The sequence below is a fragment of the Eutrigla gurnardus genome, assembly GCF_963514095.1.
Source record: "Eutrigla gurnardus genome assembly, chromosome: 2".
Classification (NCBI taxonomy): domain Eukaryota; kingdom Metazoa; phylum Chordata; class Actinopteri; order Perciformes; family Triglidae; genus Eutrigla; species Eutrigla gurnardus.
In genome coordinates, this window is record NC_139916.1 from 8,181,390 (window position 1) to 8,201,588 (window position 20,199).

Sequence of the window (20,199 nt, forward strand, 5' to 3'; positions counted from 1 at the left end):
TCAAGAGTTCTTCACCTTCGGGAGAAAAAGATAGTCGGAGGGCCAATTGGAGTCTTTACAAAACACACAGAGGTCACGTCGCGTGCACATGATGGGGGTTTTCAGAAAATGCACTCCACGAGTTACCTGCCTGCTTTTTGTGGACAAGAAGTCAATTGTAGAGACTTGGAATAGATGTGGCTCTGAGATCTTAAATATAACTATAATTTAAAAAGTGGATTGATTGATTGGCGCAAAACAGGGAAAACCAGACGTTTGCTTTGCTGTGGTATATTCTTTTTCCAAATATGTGGGAGAGCAGAACAACCGAGGCCATTGACTGCCAGACAGTGACAGGATGTCAACATGTGTACAATGGGTGGATATAGAGGCAGAGGAGAAACACAGGTGAACTACAGGAAGGACAAACTACTCAACTTCAAACCACTTCCCAGCCACTGTGTGTACAATACGGTGAGACGCTCAATAATGCCTAACTACCTCAGAATGTCTACAAGTCATTTGGCTAATTACCTTACACTGACATTTTATAAGGGAACACACACACACACACAAAGAGGAACAACATGAGAGAAAACTCATGAGTGCCAGACACTAAACCACTATCTCAAACACAAAGCATTCCAATCTTCTTCTTTTGGGGGTTTTCAGGGGATTTGCTAAATCTGTACATTTTGCGGAGCAGATTTTCCCTTTTGGATGTCGGAGGCGCTGTTGAAAACAGCCCCACAGATTGCATTGTGCTGACTGAGGTACAGTGCAGATAGTGCATAGCAAGAGCGCGGGGGTGAGAGACGGAGGATTGCGGTGTGAGCTTTCTTTTATCCCGGTTCAATGGCTCAGAGAAAAGGGTGATTAGTTTGTCCCATCTCAAAGTGCTGCCGCGTCTTTGGTTACAGAGATAAAAGCCGTGTCTCATGTCGAAGAGGGCAGCCATTGTCGCGCGAAAAGAGAAACAAAACCCCCTGTCTACTTAGGTCAGGGGAAACACTGGGCCGGCCTGAGGAATGTATTTTTAACAAATGTCTTTATGGGTGTTTTAAAACAAACCCATTGCAGAGCAGGCGGTGTATTGCTTCTTTGTACTGTATAATTTAATACTATAACCTTTTCCACCAGAAACAAAGAGCTCTTTGAAGGGAGCCATAATAAGACACCGATGACAGGCACATCCAGGAGATCTTCTCTCGCTCCACGTCCCAGCCACTTGCCATGAGGAGGCTATCCCAGAATGCAATGTGCCTGTACCGGTGGGTGTCAGCGCTGGCTATTGAGCATGCAGGTCCATTCCAGGTAGGGCAATGAGAGCAAGGAAGTGGGAACTTTCTTGTCAGTCAAGCGGACGGGGGACAAACTGTTTACAAGAAGGCTTTGCCAAGGGTCTGTCCATGGTATGCAGGCTATGCACTCTGGATCACTGACTGTAAAATCCCATCAAAGGAGGCTTCTTGGTCTCAGCGGTGTGAACCTAAGCTTATCCACCGGGAGATGAGCTGCTGGCAGCCCCGGTGTGACCGTAAGAACATACATTTCCATACATGGACCCGTGGATTGGCACTTAAAAAGGAGGGATTCATATTTTCTTTTTTTCTTTTTGTGCAAATCAGCAGGTGGTCCCCCCCAAACCAAGAGCTGGTGGTTATTGTTCTCGGGGCCTTGGCTGTGATCGGTTGGGGTAAACACTGGATGGGCTTGTCTGTTTTCATATCCATAATGCTATCCCCTGACCTACCATGTCACACCTCTGAATGAGAAGAGTGGCATGAGGACCACAGCTAGAGGGGGGGTATGTAATGTATTAAAGTACACATCCAGCCAAGTAAAAGCTAACTTCCAGACAGGCTATCTATCATAAACTACAGAGCCAATACCTCACTGAGATCTTCATTGTCTTTTTGCTGAGTGTAGAAGAAGAAACTTCAGTGCAAACCTTGGTTGAGAGCAAATGTCAACACTTAAAAGTCTTTCAACACTTCTTTTCCCCACCGTCCACATCTGAACCTTACTGTTGAAACAACACAAGTAGCGGAGACATGGCCCTGACTGATAACATCTGCTGAGGAGTCTGGATGGGCAAAAGCATCTCTTGACCCTTTTGACCTTTTTCTGAAAACCTTTCATTCAGAGGTCTGTGCCAAGGGTGATATTTGAAGCACCTTTCCTCCTGCTGAGTCAGGAAAAGACATATTGCCTTTGAGTAAACACACCTACCAGCAAAACGTGATGAAAGTGATTTCTTTTTCAGCTTTAAAGAGTAGAAAGTAGAAAAATGGATAGTTGAGGATACTTACGGTACAAACAGCCTGCTTCTCCATTAAGTTGAGACCATCCAGGGCAACACTTGTACACGGTCTGATAATCCTGTCTGTACACTTGTCTGTATGCGGTGTAGTACGCTGTCCTGTTAACATGACAAACATCAAATCTGTTAAAAAGGTAGTTACAGAACACATCTTAATAAAACAATAACTGACAAAGAGAGTTTTGTTGAACAGGGCGAGATAAGGAAAAACAAACATGTAATCTGACCCAACGACGCCCAGTTGTTTGACTAACATACAGGATAATGTTCATCAAACATGTTCCCAGACTTTCAGGGCGTCATTTTAAAGTGCGAGGCTGGCAGACTCAACTTCAGAGAACCCTGCTTATCCCTGTACTTTGGGACCCCTCTCATTGCTCCACGGTCATTACTTATTGTGGAAACACGTTTTGTTTACAGCGAGTAATTGTGGCCCTGGCTGCCTTCAAAGCAGCCTTTGACTTCGTAACTCGGCATATAATGCCGTGAAAGCGAGCGTGAGCAGCAAAGAGAGGCTACAATGTTAGCATTAGTACTGTACTTCAAAAGAAAACGGTGTTAAATAGCTGGTAATCCAGGTGAAGTGGGGCTACACCTTGCACTTAACAGTATGAGATGTTCAAAGATGTAATTATAGAACAAAAGCAAGGGGGATTGAGAGGAAAGAAGAGGTCAAAGAGCTCATCCTGTTTGATACTGTTTGGAGGTGGAGTCAAATGAAGAAGCACACGCCCCCCTCTCTGATAAATTCTTTTGGTTTTATGACTCATGAAGACGTAATTTATACTTTGCTCTAACCGGAGCTTACTCAGCAAAGCACTACATCCCCTGCATGTGAAGATGGGCGTGTTTGTATGAGAAGAGGATGAGTAGAGGTTTGGACTACAAAGAGAAAAGAGACAATAAAACGAGGTGTATTTACTCGCCTCCTCTCGTATCCCATGCACCACGACTGTCCCACGCAGCCTTGCTTCCACACTTTAACCATGCGTGTGAAGGCCTGCACACACGGCTGCCTCTGGGCGACCAACGTCACCTCCCTCTCCACGCACACATTGGGCCTGAAACAAAAACAGTGACCAAAACTTAATACTTAAGGCGTCACAACGTGTGTACAGATGTAGAGATGACAGTGGGGATGAATGTTGCAGGAATGGACCGAGCTTCAGAGGCCTTTTCTCAAAGAATATACAACTTAATGCCTGTGAGGAAATTACCTGTGCTGAGGCGTGCGGCTGCTTATGATGTCTGGTTTTGGTATTTTTTTAAAGACTTGGGGGAATTCCTCATGCATCTTTCAGAAAGATGAGCTGCTAAAGATACCAGTAGTTCAAACTAAACTCAGTATTCCTCAGTAATGTGTTACCTGGAACTTTAGAGGGCACTGACATGAAAGTTGAATTTATTATCTTCTACTCCAAATGTCATAACAGAATCAACAAAATGATAACCAGACAAAATCTTTTAGATTCGAGCCGCTGGTTTGCCGGGAAACAAATAACAATCTCTGTAACCAGTTACCACCTCGCTACATATTTTCAAAATAAAAGAATACAACATAAACACGCCACCGTTTTCCAGGCACCTGACATGTTTAATGTGTTTCCACTGGACATACGGCATGTTTTCACTTGTACGTACGAGACTGAATGTCAGCAGAAACAGGAGACAGGCATCATTTTTCGCCCCCAGGTAAAACACGATAAGCCTTTTTAACTGTGATGTTTTGTTCTTCTTTTACACAAAGTGTGTCTGGGTTAACGGGCAGACCTGCCACCGATGTAGTTCACACCATTTACTGCAGTGCACACAAAAAAAAAGAAGTGCAACATGATCTTTGAAATATTTACTCCTTTGGAAACACTCCAAGGATAGACCGGAAAGCTCTGCAGAAGATGATCTGCAGGAATCTTAAGACAGCATCCAGCTGCTCATCTCAAACAATAGCGCGATCACCTCAGAATATTGCATTAATATCTTATTATTAGAGGCAGGTAACCACAGAGAATCTTCTCAAGCTTATTTATTATTTGGGGGTTTAAATAATTGTCTTGCTCTTCACTTTAAGGGCTTTCAACTAACTTTGACAGAGGTAGGAATGCAGTACAGACCTTCCACATTGCGCTAATATGTAATCATGTAAATTACAGTGATCTCAGCATGGAAGACAGCAAAGACCCCGATGAGAGTGCACAACAGTTAAATGAATCATCCAGCATCTACACATTAGATCCTCCAGGTGCTGTTGGATAACTCTAGCAAAACTCTTCATGAGCAACAGATTTCTGTCCTGTTCTGTTGAGACATGAGTCACATGGGCAGGTGATAAATACTTAAACTAAAAGGAGAATTTGAGGTGGTAAAAATATCTTATTAAAGATGTAGAGTCATCCTTAAAGAATCAGTGTACTGACAATAATACAAATGCAACAAAACACAGGACAAAAGCTTACTCACATATAGGGTTGGAGGTTGTTGGTGATGCCATAATGCAATGTTTGCGCTTCTATAATAAATATTAGATAAAAAGAAAAAATAACTCTATCCATGTTTCTTCTTCTTGGATTGGAGTTTCAAAAAATAGATGGATTTTTCGCCAACTGATTCATGAGTGTTACTCAGCAGTTAAACCATAAAAAAGAACTTATATTTAACGAAATAAAAAAAAATAAACAATTGGAGCGCTCAGCCGGAAAGGCGCGTAAAAGATCTCACTCGTGGAAATGAATCAGTACTTTCCCAAAAGTGACCCGGCCATCACGCGCGTCGTGTTTTTTTCTCGTTGGCTCTCTGTGCGCGCGACAGTGCGTGGAAAAAACCAGCAGCTCACCTCCGCGTCGTCCCTGCAGATGTGAGACTGAGTGACGGGCGAAGGAGTCGTGGAGGCTGAGCGCGCTCTGCCTCTCTCCATTCACTTGGTAATGATGGCAGGAGTCTGGAGGGGGGGAGGATGGAAAGGCTGCCATTTATTATTCACAGCTTCTACACACACACACACACACACACACACACACACACACACACACACAGACACCCTGCAGTCTGCGGAGCACACACACACACACACACACTTTTATATGCCGATATTCACACATGCGCATTTAAATGAAATAAAACAAAATTTAATTAGCGCACGTGCTGGTCAGAATTCGCGCATGCGGACATTAAAGTAAGTGAATGAGTGGTATAACACCGTGGTTGCAGTTAGTGGTCACTCTGCAGGCCAAACAGCTGATGGTGCGGTCACAGGGTCAGCCGCCCAGGACCGACTACTGCCGCTCTCCAAACAAAGCTTTCATTGCACACATGTGTAGTCGTGACCCTAAAGAGTCCCGGGTGACTGCTGTCTGTGTGCAACCTCCGGAGGAGACCCAGCTCTACAGCATGCTGTTTGAATCAGGTCGGATGCTCTCAGACATATCAACGCTCATCTGAGATGTGTGTTGCCAATTAGGGACAAAGAACATGGGTCAGCACCTTGTGTTCAACTGTTGTCATCAAGTACACATACCCGGCTACACATGGCAGCCTCATTATGCCCAGAGACAAACGAGTTTCAAAATTAGCTTCACATGAATCTGATACAATACACCAAAGCATGTTTACTAGTTTATATGAATGGAAACATCCCCCCGATTCAAAAACTAGTTTTAGTACCTTTAATATTTCAATTGACATTATGGTTACAATAAGTACATGCATCAACAAATATGTGTTGTTTAATTGAACTATCCGACAGCAAACCTTGTAAAGGGGTTTATTCAAGTGTCAAAGTAGCCTACATTTAATGGGGTCTTTAGCCAGTATTCACTGAAAAACTATACATATTAATGTTTAGCAGCAGTATTAGTTCTAGTCTACATTGTTGGATGCAGGAGAAACGCCATGATGAGCACGTTTTGTAAAAAAAAAAAAAATGAATGAAAAAATGGTGATATGCTGACCTCCTGTGGTCAAAGTAAAGAATTACACGCTACATTTACAGAGGAGGACAACTGCTCCATGATTCAATGAAGAGACAAATATTAACTTGCATGTCTACAAAAAAAACAGGAATTTATTCACAGAAAACGCAGTTTGGCCCCTTTGAGTCACATGCTAGCATGCGGTGGCTAGTGATGCGTTATGAGGCTTTTGTTGAAGTTTTGACACTTGATCCAAAAGTTCATTACTCGAGGCTTCAAAGGACAGCGCTCGAGCAGGACATCTAGTGGTCAATAAAATGAAGTGCAGCTGTGACGTGTATTACTGTACTGTATACGTCCGTTGATGGATCTCATTGATTTGCATGGGCTTGCGTCCCATTATGCCACAATAAATTGTGGGTCCCCTCTGTTGCATCACATGTGTGAGAAAGTTGAGAAAAGTTCAACTTTTCAGGCGCCAACAGATCCGTGAGCCAATCAGATCGAGATAAAAGCTGACTGCGTCTAAAAAGGCACCTGCCCTATGTGCCAGACAGGGAAGGCGTGTCTGGCGCATGGGGGAGTTGCATAACATGATCTGATTGGCTGACTGATCCGTCGGCGCTTAGGTTTAAAAAGTTTAACTTTTCTCAACTTCTTCAGACAAGCAATGCAACGGAACGGACCCACAATTAATTTCAGCATAATGTGACGCAAGCCCATGCAAAGTCAACGAGATCTGTCAACAAACGTGTACAGTGTGAACGCAACCTCAGGACTGTACATGTCTGTTGACGGACATGCCAATGGCTGACGGATCCTTCAGAACCTGAAAAGTTGAATTTTTCGCAACTTTTCCCGAAGCAAGCGATGCAGCCGGGCGAACCCACAATTCATTTCAGCATAATGTGACGCAAGCCCTTGCAAAGTCAATGAGATCGAAGGCGTGTCTGGCGCATGGGGGAGTTGCATTACACGATCCGATTGGCTGACAGAGCCATTGGAATCTGAAAAGTTGAGGTTTTCTCAACTTTTCCAAGCAAGCAATGCAAGGGAGCGGACCCAAAATTAATTCATTTTTAAGCAAGCCCATGCAACGTCAATGAGATCCGTCAAGGGACGTGTACAGTGTGAGGCCGCGTATACGTTGCAGGCACTTACGTTGACGGACTGTTGCCAGATGAGGAAAGCGTGTCTGACACATGGGGGAGTTGCCTTTGCGGACGAAGCCAGCTCTGTTCTCGATGTGATTGGCTGACGGATCCGTCGGCGAAGAAAAGTTGAACTTTTCTCAACTTTTTCACGCAAGCTACGCAAGCAATGCTACGGAGTGGACCCACAATTAATTTCGGCGACTGTGACGCAAGCTCATGCAAAGTCAACGAGATCCGTCAACGGTCTGTCAACAGAAAGGTGTAGTGTGTACGCGGCCTGAATGCGGCCTCAGGACGTGTACACACTACACACATAGGTTGACGGCCGAGGGAAGGCATGTCTGGTGCATGGGGGAGATGCCTTCGCGGATGCAGCCAGCTCTGATCTCGATGTGGTTGGCTGACGGATCCATTGGCGATGAAAAGTTGAACTTTTCTCAACTTTTTCACGCAAGCAATGCAACAGCAGACCTACAATTTGTTTCGGCATAATGTGACCCAAGCCCATGCAAAGTCAATGAGATCCGTCAACAGAAAGGTGTAGTGTGGGCCTCAGGCTGCGTACCGACTGTACATGTCCGTTGACGGACCGTTGACGGACCGTTGACGGATGAGGGAAGGCGTGTCTGGCACATGGGGGAGTTGCATAACGCGATCTGATTGGCTGACCGATCGGTCGGTGTCTGAAAAGTTGAACTCTTCTCAACATTTTCAAGCAAGCGACAGTCTGTTCAGTCTGTACGCGCCCTGATACTGCAACTCTGTCCAGGTTTGCACAAAGACTGCTCTCACGTTCGCCGAGGTTTAGGTCTCGCCGAAACATGTCGTCCCAGACTAAACGGCCGGTTTCCTTACTGGGAACTATGGCGTTCGGGGGCCAAGCCGACGCCGAGCAGAGCCAGGAGATGGTGAAGACTTTCCTGGAGCGAGGACACAACCAGTTGGACACAGCCTTCGCTTATGTGGTTGGGAAGTCAGAGGCCATCATAGGGGACATGAATCTCCCCAAAACAGGTACAGCAACCGTTAAGTCTTTAAAGGCTGTGAATGCAGGAGGCATGTTGTGAACATATGTTGGGAATGCAGGAAGCGTTCACAACATATGTTCTTCTGCACACAAATTCTTTATTTATTTACTTAAAATATCTTCCGGGTCAGAAAGTTTGGCCCTTAAGTCCTTCAACATTTCTCACCGCATTCACTCCATTCATCCATCCATCCATCCATCCATTTTCTACCGCTTATCCTGTATTCAGGGTCGCGGGGGGGTTGGAGTCGATCCCAGCTGTCACTCCATTCAAACACAGAATATTCATCTCAATTTGGAATTGGCCGCGTCTATTTTTCTAATTGATATCATTCATAATTTCAGAGATATTTGACATTTTTCGGACATATTTTCCCATTCAAGCAGATTACAGAATCTTAAAAAAAAAGAAAAAATCCTCAATATTCACACTTTTTCTAGCATTTTCAAAGCGTATCTAGTCATTGACACTTCCAGATAGAGACTCCATTCAAACTGTGAAACATTCACAAAGATTAGGACTTTCTCACATGAACTTTGTCACAGCATTCATATATTTTGCCCAGTCGCAGTTCAAATATTGGTCACTTTTCGGGCACTTGGTGGAGTGCTGAGTGGAGGGGAACTCAAAGAAATTCAGAAAACCTCCTTGAACTCACCTTCCCTTCCACAATTTTCCCTCCAGCAGAAAAATAATGACATCACCTTGAGCATTTAACTGACAGGAACACCGACCAACTGCCGCGTTAAGTCCCATTTAACTGAGTGGAAAAATATCTGGAGGCAGGCAAACACATCCACTTCTAAACTGCTCCACAGACACATTTCACTTTCTGTGTTTAAATGGAGTGAATATGTTGAAAAATGTTGAGGGAGTTAAGGGCCACATTTTCTGACCTGGAAGATATAATACCGACAAGATGATGTCATTATTTTACTTTTTAATTCATCATGTCAACAGTAAGCATAGCTACCAAGGCCAACCCCCGGGATGGGAAGACGCTGAAGCCAGAGAGCGTGCGCTTGCAGCTGGAAACCTCCCTCCAGAGGTTGAACACGGACAGTGTGGACCTTTTTTACCTCCACGCTCCTGACCATCAAAACCCCATTCAAGACACACTCAGGGCCTGCAATGAACTCCACAACGAGGTGCCATATACCTCATTATTCTATGAGTTATTTCAAATATATTTAATGTTCCATTAAATTATGATTCAATGTTAAAATATCATCCTCAGGGAAAATTCAAGGAGCTCGGCCTGTCGAACTACGCATCGTGGGAAGTGGCCGAAGCTGTTACCATCTGCAGATTCAACAACTGGATTGTTCCCACTGTGTATCAGGTATTGTGGCACTTAAAAACAGCCTTGTACATTCATCTGGTTTCTATAACACTTTAATCCTACGTTCTGCCACTTACAACCCTCCACAGGGGATGTACAACGCCACTACCAGACAGGTTGAGACCGAGCTGCTGCCATGTTTGAGATACTTCGGGATGAAATTCTACGCATACAATCCTCTAGCAGGTGTTGCATATCTTCCTTCGTGCACCGTTTGAATCGTTTCCTTTAACAGGCTATACTTACAGTTGTTGATTGGATTGCAATCAAATCTCGCCTTCTACAGGTGGCCTTCTGACAGGAAAGCACCATTATCAGGACAAAGATGGTTCCCTGCCAGTAGGACGATTCCTTGGTAACAGCTGGGCTGCAGCATACAGAGACAGGTCAGCAACGGGCCTTTTGCTTTTAATATTTTTCAAACTCATTTGTTAAATGTTGTTGCATGTTTTATCGCTTGCATGTACATTGTGAAGTAATAGTACAGAAGGTAATTGTGCTGGTCCTCTTTTCTGTCAGATACTGGAATCAGAGTCATTTCGAGGCAATAGCTGTAGTTCTAAAGACCTTGGAGACGGTGTACGAGTCAGAGACACCCACCCTCACCTCTGCTGCGATGCGCTGGATGTACCACCACTCCCAACTTAAGGTACCTATTGTGCATGGAGCACTGCAGTGGCATGAGATTGTTGTTGTTTTTTTATCATCAAGGGGAGATTACAACAATATTTTATTAGAAATCTTCACTGTAGGTAGCTCACTCTGCACAATTTTATATAATAAAAAAAAGCTTTTTATCAGTACTGATCGATATAGTACTGTTTTTGTCAATAGTGAACCAATAATCAGTGGTCAAGCACATCAATAAAGTTATTAAATTAAAATTAAATTAAATGATCTGCTGTTCCAGGGCGATCTTGGTGACGGAGTCATCATCGGCATGTCAAGTATGGAGCAACTTCAGCAAAACATGGCTGCTGCAGAAGAGGGTCCTCTAGATGAGCGAGTGGTTGCCTCCTTCAATGAAGCCTGGAATCTCGTAGCCCACGAGTGTCCAAAATACTTCCGTTAGGGAGTCAAATTTCTCCTTAAGAGTCTAATCAAATGACACAGATACAGGGTGTACCCTGCCTTTGCCCAATGTCAGCTGGGATCACCTCCAGCCCCCCCACGACCCTGAATACAGGATAAGCAGTAGACGATGGATGGATCATAAAGACTATAGATCTGCTAAAGCCCAATTCCCTTATTTAATCAATCAATTGCTGACCAGTATGTATTAACATGAAGAGAACTTCATTGAAAATGTACAACTGTAAAAATTAAAACAAAATCCACAAAATTATTTTTTCTTGCACATAAAACTGGTAGTTTAACCCATGAAAGATAAAGTGCATTTATTTTGGCTGAATGGCAAAATACTTGAAATCAATAAATAAAAAACTTTTTTTCCTCATTATGTTGACCAAAAGAAGTGGCAACATCATAATTACATATAGGAGATCACAAAGTCTTTAGACACCAGTCACGTGTTTACTGAACAACCACTCAGTCAGAAACTAAAATTCAAGGTGACGGACAGAAGTTCATGTTTTGTGGTGAAAAAAGGAGAGAGATGAAAAACTCCAGGGGCACAGGTCATAGAGCTCATCCTGTTTGATACTATTTGGAGGTGGAGTCAAATGAAGAAACACGCCCCCCCCTCTCTGATAAATTATTTTGGTTTTATGACTCATGAAGACGTAATTTATACTTTGCTCTAACCGGAGCTTACTCAGCAAAGCACTACATCCCCTGCATGTGAAGATGTGTTTGTATGAGAAGAGGATGAGTAGAGGTTTGGACTACAAAGAGAAAAGAGACAATAAAACGAGGTGTATTTACTCGCCTCCTCTCGTATCCCATGCACCACGACTGTCCCACGCAGCCTTGCTTCCACACTTTAACCATGCGTGTGAAGGCCTGCACACACGGCTGCCTCTGGGCGACCAACGTCACCTCCCTCTCCACGCACACATTGGGCCTGAAACGAAAACAGTGACCAAAACTTAATACTTAAGACATCACAACGTGTGTACAGATGTACAGATGACAGTGGGGACGACAGAATACTTAAAACGACACATTTATATTCTGATATAGACCGATATAGTTCCATATGCTGTGATAGACTGCCGTCCTGTCCAGGGTGTAACCTGCCTTCGCCCAATGACAGCTGGGATCGGCTCCAGCCCCCCCGTGACCCTAAATACAGGATAAGCGGTAGAAAATGGATGGATGGATGGATAGTTCCATATGTGCATTTGATTAACAAAATTTTAAAAAATGTAATTAGCGCACATGCTGGTCAGAATTCGTGCATGGGAACATGTAGTTAAAGTTAGTGAATGAGTGGTCTAACACCGTGGTTGCAGTTAGTGGTCACTCTGCAGGCCAAACAGCTGATGGTGCGGTCACAGGGTCAGCCGCCCAGGACCGACTACTGCCGCTCTCCAAACAAAGCTTTCATTGCACACATGTGTAGTCGTGACCCTAAAGAGTCCCGGGTGACTGCTGTCTGTGTGCAACCTCCGGAGGAGACCCAGCTCTACAGCATGCTGTTTGAATCAGGTCGGATGCTCTCAGACATATCAACGCTCATCTGAGATGTGTGTTGCCAATTAGGGACAAAGAACATGGGTCAGCACCTTGTGTTCAACTGTTGTCATCAAGTACACATACCTGACTACACATGGCAGCCTCATTATGCCCAGAGACGAACCAGTTTCAAAATTAACTTCACGTGAATCTGATATAATACACCAAAGCATGTTTACTATTGCATATCATCATTTTAACAAATACTAACTAAAAAATACAATGCTGGAATAATATAGAGAAAATGTGTTCAGATTTTGGGAGAGTTCATGTTATATTTTACTGGTGCAAATTGTCATTACAAATGTCCAAGGGCAGGGTCTTTGACCACTCCGCCTGGTTGGTTAACCATCCAACACCCCTTGAGCTTTAGTTGCATAACTATTTCAAGTAGAGCTACCACTACCTCTTTAGGTTGCACCTGCATTTGCATCCAGTTAAACGTGATCTTACAGGCGTCCTGGAGTCAAAATCTAGGTTTAGTACCTCGAATATTCAGGTTGACATTATAATTACAACTAGTACACTCCTAAACAAATACGTGTTGTTTAATCACTTTTAATGGAGTCTTTAGCCAGTATTCACTGAAACACTATACATATTAATGTTTAGCAGCAGTGTTAGTTCATCCAGTCTACATTGCTGGATGCAGGAGAAACGTCATGAGCACGTTTTGTAAACAAATAAAATGGCGATTTGCTGACACCTTGTGGTTAAAGGGAAGAATTACATCTAGCGAGAACGACAAGCTCTATGATGCAACGAAGAGACAAATATTAACTTGCGTGTCTACAAAAAAAAACAGGAATTTCGTAACAGAAAACGCATATTGACCTCTACAGCCTAGCAAAGGAGCAGCTTAGCAAAACAGCTAACGTTTTTCGGTACGTTTAGCACGGTTCGTTTTACAACCGGCTGAGTAACTGTAACTTCTGACGACCTTTACCCCTTTAAGTCACATGCTAGCTGCTGCTGTGCTGTAGCATGCGGTGGCTAACGACGGGAAGACTGATACCGCGACTCTGTCCAGGTTTGCTCGAAGACGCGCTGCTCTCACGTTCGCCGAGGTTTGCGTCTCGTCGAAACATGTCGTCCCAGACTAAACGGCCGGCTTCCTTACTGGGAACTATGGCGTTCGGTGGCCGAGCCGACGCCGAGCAGAGCCTGGAGATGGTGAAGACTTTCCTGGAGCGAGGACACAACCAGGTGGACACAGCCTTCATGTACATGGATGGGAAGTCAGAGGCCGTCATAGGGGGCATGAATCTCCCCAAAACAGGTACACAGCACAAGGACCCGTATTAGCGGCGACTCGGTAAACTCTCTAAAAGCGAAGCTGCCGCTCATTAGACGACGTATATGACGGTGAATTCTCTTTAGACAGCGTTGGCAGACAGGTTGGCATCTGCATGGAAGTATGGGTACCAAGCCCCCCTCTACCCTCTTGGTAACAGCATGGAATTATGGGTACCAAAACTGGCACAAGCCCCCCTTTAACCTGCCCGTCATGCTCGTGCCAACCGTTGGAAACCGTTTTTAGCAGCATGGAATTATGGGTACCTCCTCTCTCTAACCCAGGGGTTCCCAAACTTTGCCATGCCAAGGACCCCCGTATAGCATTAGCCTCTGACAGGAAAAGAAATTGTAACAGCCCCCCCTTACAATTTTTTTTTTAACTACGTGAAAATGATGATGGCAAACATATCAAAAACATAGTTTCTTCCTTATGTTATTAATAATTAACAATCAGCCTTTCCTCTGTCATAAACATCCCTTGGCATTACTGTCTTAATATCCAACAGTGATATTAACAGTAAAAACATTTTTCTCATTATTTATTCAGCTGACACTGACGGGATGGATGTTTCATTGGCCCCTTGACAGTAGCAGCCTAATTACCCATACTGGGCGTGTTACACCATTTAATGACAGCTGTCTTTCATATTGCACCTACAGAAAATGCCAAGAATAAGGCAGTGATTAATAACATGTAAAATATGTATATATTAAAATATTGTCATATCCCCCCCTACTTTGAAAATCAGTGCATTAAGCTTGGTGTTTGCTGCAAACATACTTTTTAATTGATGATTTCTGTGCAACAGTAAGCATAGCTACCAAGGCCAACCCCTGGGATGGGAAGACGCTGAAGCCAGAGAGCGTGCGCTCTCAGCTGGAAACCTCCCTCCAGAGGTTGAAGACGGACAGTGTGGACCTTTTTTACCTCCACGCTCCTGACCATCAAAACCCCATTCAAGACACACTCAGGGCCTGCAATGAACTCCACAACGAGGTGAACAGCCCAGATACCTCATTATTCTATGAGTTATTAATATATTTAATGTTCCATTAAATTATGATTCAATGTTAAAATATCGTCCTCAGGGAAAATTCAAGGAGCTCGGCCTGTCGAACTACGCATCGTGGGAAGTGGCTGAAGCTGTTACCATCTGCAGATTCAACAACTGGATTGTTCCCACTGTGTATCAGGTATTGTGGCGCTTAAAAACAGCCTTGTACATTCATCTGGTTTCTATCTCACTTTAATCCCACGTTATTCTTCTTACAACCCTCCACAGGGGATGTACAACGCCACTACCAGACAGGTTGAGACCGAGCTGCTGCCATGTTTGAGATACTACGGGATGAGATTCTACGCATACAATCCTCTAGCAGGTGTTGCATATCTTCCTTCGTGCACCGTTTGAATTGTTTCTTTTAACAGGCTATACTTACAGTTGGTGACATTTGTGGTTTGAGTGAAATGCCTCAATAACTAACTATTGGGTCGCAATCAAATCTCACCTTCTGCAGGTGGCCTTCTGACAGGAAAGTACCATTACCAGGACAAAGATGGTTCCCAGCCTGCAGGACGATTCTTTGGTAACAACTGGGCTGCAGCATACAGAGACAGGTCAGCAACGGGCCTTTTGCTTTTGAGATTTTTCAACTCATTTGTTATATGTTGTTGCATGTTATGCTTTATCGCTTGCATGTACATTGTGAACTAATAGTACAGAAGGTAATTGTGCTGGTCCTCTTTTCTGTCAGATACTGGAATCAGAGTCATTTCGAGGCAATAGCTGTAGTTCTAAAGACCTTGGAGACGGTGTACGAGTCAGAGACACCCACCCTCACCTCTGCTGCGATGCGCTGGATGTACCACCACTCCCAGCTTAAGGTACCTATTATGCATGGAACACTGCAGTGGCATGAGATTATTGTTGTTTTTTTATCATCAAGGGGAGATTACAACAATATATTATTAGAAATCTTCACTGTAGGTAGCTCACTCTGCACAATTTTATATATTTAAACAAAATGCTTATTATCAAGAGTCTAAACAAATGGTACTGATTGATAAATAACTGTTTTTCTTAATAGTGAACCAATAATCAGTGGACAAGAATTTCAATTAAATTAGTAGATTATATAACCAGAATCCTAGTTTTTTTTCCATCTGAAAGTGCCAGGTAATTTGTTGTAGATGGAACTGATCATTATTCTCTGTGAGCATTAAATGATCTGCTGTTCCAGGGTGATCTTGGTGACGGAGTCATCATCGGCATGTCAAGTATGGAGCAACTTCAGCAAAACATGGCTGCTGCAGAAGAGGGTCCTCTAGATGAGCGAGTGGTTGCCTCCTTCAATGAAGCCTGGAATCTCGTAGCCCACGAGTGTCCAAAATACTTCCGTTAAAGAGTTAAATTTCTCCTTAAGAGTCAAATCAAATTTAATTTAAGTTGATTCAGACCATAGCTCTGCTAAACGCCCATTTCCCTTAATTACTTTGACCCTTTTCCTGAAATCACACTTGAATATATTTTTTACATTTTAAATGACTGGCCATTATGTATTAAAGGAGTCATAACCTGGTTTTATACGTATCCAGCCCCCCTTGGATCGCTTTGGATCAATTCGTAAAACTTATTAGAAAAAAAAAAAAAAAATTTAATCAAACATTGAGCTTGTTCTGACCCTTTTTCGTACCGCGATTTTATCACGCGAGATTACGCGCGAGGTTTTGACTGGTCCGGATGTGCATTGTATAATATGTAATGAGGCGCGCGTTGATTCGCCGCAGGAAGGACAGAGCCGGGGGGGCTTGCCTGCATGCAGACTCCAAAACATAATGGCGGCGCTTCGGCGATTTCAGGTAGCGGACGGGGCGGGGTTGGGTGGTGAAAGAGGGGTGGGCTTATGCAAGTAGCCGCCACGGTGACGTCACCGAAGGCGCAGAATCAAAATCTCGTGCTTTAGGAATGCACACCCTTGTGTGCTATTCCTGTTCGGAAAAAGAGCAGAAGCGAAAAAACGGCGCCACTTTCAAACTCCAGCCTTTCAGGCAAGTTTCAACTGAGGTCAAACACAGATATGCATGTTTTAACAAGAGAAATTGCGATTTCCTGGTGATGACTCCTTTAATGTGAAAACTTAATTGAAAATGTACAAATGTAAACACTTAAATGCAAGATATTTTTTGGGGAAAAACAAAATTTTGTTGAGTCTGCCTTAATTAAAAATTTATAAAAAAAAACCACTTGAATTGACAAAATGTATCTTCGTACACATAAAACAGTAGTTTAACCCATGAGAAGAACATGTGCATTTATTTTGGCTGAATGGCAAAATACTTGCAAACAATAAAAAAGTTTTTCCTCATTATGTTGACCAAAACAAGTGGCAACAGCATGATTACATGTAGGAGATCATTAAGTCTTTAGACACCAGTCACGTGTTTACTGAACAAATTCAAGGTGTTGGACAGAAGTTCATGTTTTGGGGTGAAAAAAGGAGAGATGACAAACTCCAGGGGGCGCACTTGCATTCAGGGTAAATGGTTTCCACATCATTGTCCCTCTAGTTAGTCAGGTTGGCAAAAATAGATGTGTACAAGCTTCTTCCTTTGCAGACGCTTTATTCTGCAACATCGTCATCTTCCTCTTCGTTGTCCTCCATAGACTCTTCCACAGCTGTAATGTTCTCAAACTCACCCGTTTCTGAGTTCCACAAACATTTGATCTGCACCTTGAACTCTGCCATCTCGATGCCAAAGAGTTTCTGTGGAGCCAATTTGAACACATCCGTCACCTAAATGCAACACGGTACTGGATGTCACGGGAAAAATGTTCTTCCGTCAAACATTCAAGCACTCACCAGAATACGAGCCTGCTCAGGAGTGAGCACGTCTCCCTCCTTGCACACTTCATGGTCCTTCAGCAGTGTCACCACTCCTGTAATAACAGAAAGATACACAACTCTTACCATCACGTGTCATATCCAACTTAATGATGTGAAAAAGCATCTCCTGTTAAAGGGGCAACCATTCAGAGAAGAAAGACTAATCTGTTATAGTCAAACATGTTTAAAGAATAGGGCATTTCCTTTTGTTTGAGTGACAACTGCTAAAAACTACATTATCCAGCTGCTTTAAAAAAATAAATAAACAATGTGTGGTTTCCAACACCCATACTATGTTATATGCCAGAAAAATACTTAAGTCTCAATCATATAAACAAGACTACAAGAGACACGGACATGCTTTCCACTGTCATTTAACAAGTTCAAAGAGAATAGTGGTTCTGGTGAAAACACACATTAGGAACACAGGATAGTCATCAAAATATCCTTATAATGGCCCTAAAACATACTGGAATCACTTAACATTTTGTTAAGAAACAAATATTTAAAGAATTTATTATGTCACAGAAAAGACTGAACATTCTTTTTTAGTGAAAAACAAGTTATCGTAAATAACGTGATCATAAATCATATGGTACCCTGCATAACCAATGGATCGATACTTTTTATTTTTGTATCCGGCTCAGTTTTCAATTGTCTATGATAGTAAGGTCAACAGCTTTTTCAAGTAACTGCTGACAATATTTCTGATCATGAAAATAATGATGACTTATTGCTGGTGTGTTTTTAATCTCGATTTGTGATAAAATTGTCCCATCCCTGCCAGTTAGATTTGTATCAAACTTGATCCCTGCACACACAGGCAACGTTAGCCTCGTTATGCCAGTCATATCCTGTCATTTTACCTTTCTTGAGAGCGGTGGGAAGTCCTAATTGCCTCAGCTGGGGCTCCATTGAGTGAGGAAACTGTTCAAGGGGTCCCTCGTCCAGAGTTGTGTTCATCCGTGCACGGTTGCCTGCCCGTGCATAATCCATCTCTTTGAAATGATCAAAATACCTGCAGATAAAGAACACACACATTAACTAATGAATAATATTCAGAGAATAACGGCAATTGTAGTGCACCAAGTGACACCTTACTTACTCTTGTACTTCATCCTTTGTTTTATTAGTGAATAGTACTCCCACTTCTCCTCGCAGATACTTGCTGACCTGCAAATTATCAAAAAGGCAATAAAGAATCTATTGCAATAGATTATCATATTTTCGGGCTTATCACCCAAGATCTCACCTACCTTGTGCAAATTATCCTTGTATTCATCGGTTTCTCCTTTACCCAAGGCAACACCCATGACTTTATTTTTGCCAAAGAAGAATCTGTGGGAAAGATGATGGTCAAGCTCTTATCTAAGACAAAATGCATATGAAGCAAATGGAAAACTTAGTAGAATTGATCACCTGCTGTGTTTCCATGCCGTCCTGATGTCTTTCAGTTTGTTATTCCTCATATTTGCCACAGAAAATATGAACAAATGTCTGTAGGTGTCCACACATTTTCGAAACTAAAAAAAACAAAACAAAAAAAACTCACAAACAGGTTCGTGATTTAGAGTTAAATACGTCACTTCGGCAGCTTCAACTAGCTGTAGTTAGCATAGCACAGCTGACAGGATGCTCACCTCCTCAATTAACTTCTGTTTTGACTCCAGTCCTTTCTTGACCGTTTTCGTTAACGAAACTGGGGGGAAGATCGTGTGAAAAGCAGTCAGTTAGCAATAAGTTAGTTAGTAATACGTGGACTCAGCCAGTAGGGACACTTTCAACACCTCCAACGTATGTTAACTGCTATTAGGAGACGCTAACGTTAGCTTGTTAAATAACTTATTTTCTGTCGTCGCAGACAGCTGTTACATGCGAACAACCAGATAATATGCTCAACCGCGTTGTGTTTGTAAACATAACGGCCTTTTAACTCACTTTTCTTGTCCCTCTTTGACTTCGGCATGGTTTCCTCTCGTCTCTACACGATGGCAGCGCAGCAGACAGACGCACGCGTGAAGACTAGAGAAAGGACCCCCACATGTTTCTGTTTGGCGCAGCTGCCCCTCGTGGTGCCTGACTGCAAAGACAAAAAGAAGAACTTTGTATTTAAATATGTATGTCCTCTGTCTTGCTGGTATGCGGAAACGCGCCCCTGCTCCTGCATAAACGTACGAGTTAGGAGTCGCGGTAGCTTTATTTATTTATTTTTTATTTGGGCTAATGTTTTGATAGGCTCTGCTAAAGACATGGCCATTAATATGGAGCTCAATATGGGACCGAATGATTCAGTTGAAAACGGTCGCACACCGGTATTATTATGATATGGCATTTCACTTGCAGACTCACTTAGGTACATTTGCACATTATTGGCAGTCAGGTGTCAACACACTTAGGAACACATTTACCTCTCTTGCCCTGTGAGTAGCCGAAGGATGGCATGAACAAAAACATACAGCAATGTGGGTACACATAGGAAGTAGGACAACTTTACAATAACTTGTGATTAGAAAGCTAACAGTATGACGTAGGCTACATATAAACACTATACAGCCTATATTTACTTATTTGTGTATATATAAAATACAGCCTACTATAATATATTACCATATCCCTATAGTCATATAAGGAGGAGTAGAATACACTGAAC

The 20,199-nt window shown here is 43.0% G+C and overlaps 4 protein-coding genes across 4 annotated transcripts in view; 2 read left to right on the top strand and 2 right to left on the bottom strand.

Annotated features, from left to right (window-relative positions):
- Window positions 1-5,139, bottom strand: part of megf6b (multiple EGF-like-domains 6b) — a 59,083-nt gene extending 53,944 nt beyond the window's left edge. The window contains exons 1-3 of the mRNA XM_084035374.1: window positions 4,760-5,139; window positions 3,229-3,363; window positions 2,292-2,401 (exon numbers count right to left, since the gene is read on the bottom strand). Coding sequence (XP_083891500.1) covers window positions 2,292-2,401; window positions 3,229-3,363; window positions 4,760-4,851 — 337 coding nt within the window. The 5' untranslated portion in view covers window positions 4,852-5,139. The remainder of the gene's footprint in view (window positions 1-2,291; window positions 2,402-3,228; window positions 3,364-4,759) is intronic.
- Window positions 5,140-7,527: 2,388 nt separating this feature from the next.
- Window positions 7,528-10,831, top strand: akr7a3 (aldo-keto reductase family 7, member A3 (aflatoxin aldehyde reductase); the record flags this gene model as incomplete). The annotated part of the gene is made up of 8 exons (XM_084031427.1): window positions 7,528-7,604; window positions 8,131-8,375; window positions 9,350-9,537; window positions 9,627-9,731; window positions 9,821-9,917; window positions 10,018-10,117; window positions 10,251-10,380; window positions 10,642-10,831. 8 exons carry the CDS (start codon window positions 7,528-7,530, stop codon window positions 10,801-10,803), a joined length of 1,104 nt encoding a protein of 367 aa, XP_083887553.1. The 3' UTR covers window positions 10,804-10,831.
- A 2,321-nt stretch (window positions 10,832-13,152) lies between these two features.
- Window positions 13,153-16,489, top strand: LOC311030107 (aflatoxin B1 aldehyde reductase member 4-like). Its single transcript, XM_084035672.1, has 7 exons — window positions 13,153-13,647; window positions 14,474-14,661; window positions 14,754-14,858; window positions 14,948-15,044; window positions 15,183-15,282; window positions 15,420-15,549; window positions 15,906-16,489. Exons 1-7 carry the CDS (start codon window positions 13,353-13,355, stop codon window positions 16,065-16,067), a joined length of 1,077 nt encoding a protein of 358 aa, XP_083891798.1. The 5' UTR covers window positions 13,153-13,352; the 3' UTR covers window positions 16,068-16,489.
- A 440-nt stretch (window positions 16,490-16,929) lies between these two features.
- On the bottom strand, window positions 16,930-19,581 carry mrto4 (MRT4 homolog, ribosome maturation factor). The gene is made up of 8 exons (XM_084035716.1): window positions 19,488-19,581; window positions 19,190-19,248; window positions 18,969-19,072; window positions 18,806-18,887; window positions 18,655-18,722; window positions 18,416-18,567; window positions 17,526-17,602; window positions 16,930-17,429 (listed from the first exon to the last, which is right to left on the bottom strand). The coding sequence occupies exons 1-8, from the start codon at window positions 19,513-19,515 to the stop codon at window positions 17,286-17,288; spliced, it is 714 nt and encodes a 237-aa protein (XP_083891842.1). The 5' UTR covers window positions 19,516-19,581; the 3' UTR covers window positions 16,930-17,285.
- Window positions 19,582-20,199: the final 618 nt, after the last annotated feature.

Excerpts from the sequence above, each read along its gene's own strand:
- LOC311030107 (XM_084035672.1), top strand. The coding sequence starts at position 13,353 with ATGCGGTGGCTAACGACGGGAAGACTGATACCGCGACTCTGTCCAGGT. Across the intron at positions 14,662-14,753 it reads GCAATGAACTCCACAACGAG|GGAAAATTCAAGGAGCTCGG; the intron begins GTGAACAGCCCA and ends TATCGTCCTCAG. Across the intron at positions 15,283-15,419 it reads GCTGCAGCATACAGAGACAG|ATACTGGAATCAGAGTCATT; the intron begins GTCAGCAACGGG and ends CTTTTCTGTCAG.
- mrto4 (XM_084035716.1), bottom strand. The coding sequence starts at position 19,515 with ATGCCGAAGTCAAAGAGGGACAAGAAAA. Across the intron at positions 19,073-19,189 it reads AACAGAAGTTAATTGAGGAG|TTTCGAAAATGTGTGGACAC; the intron begins GTGAGCATCCTG and ends TGTTTTTTTTAG. Across the intron at positions 17,603-18,415 it reads TCCCACCGCTCTCAAGAAAG|GAGTGGTGACACTGCTGAAG; the intron begins GTAAAATGACAG and ends CTGTTATTACAG.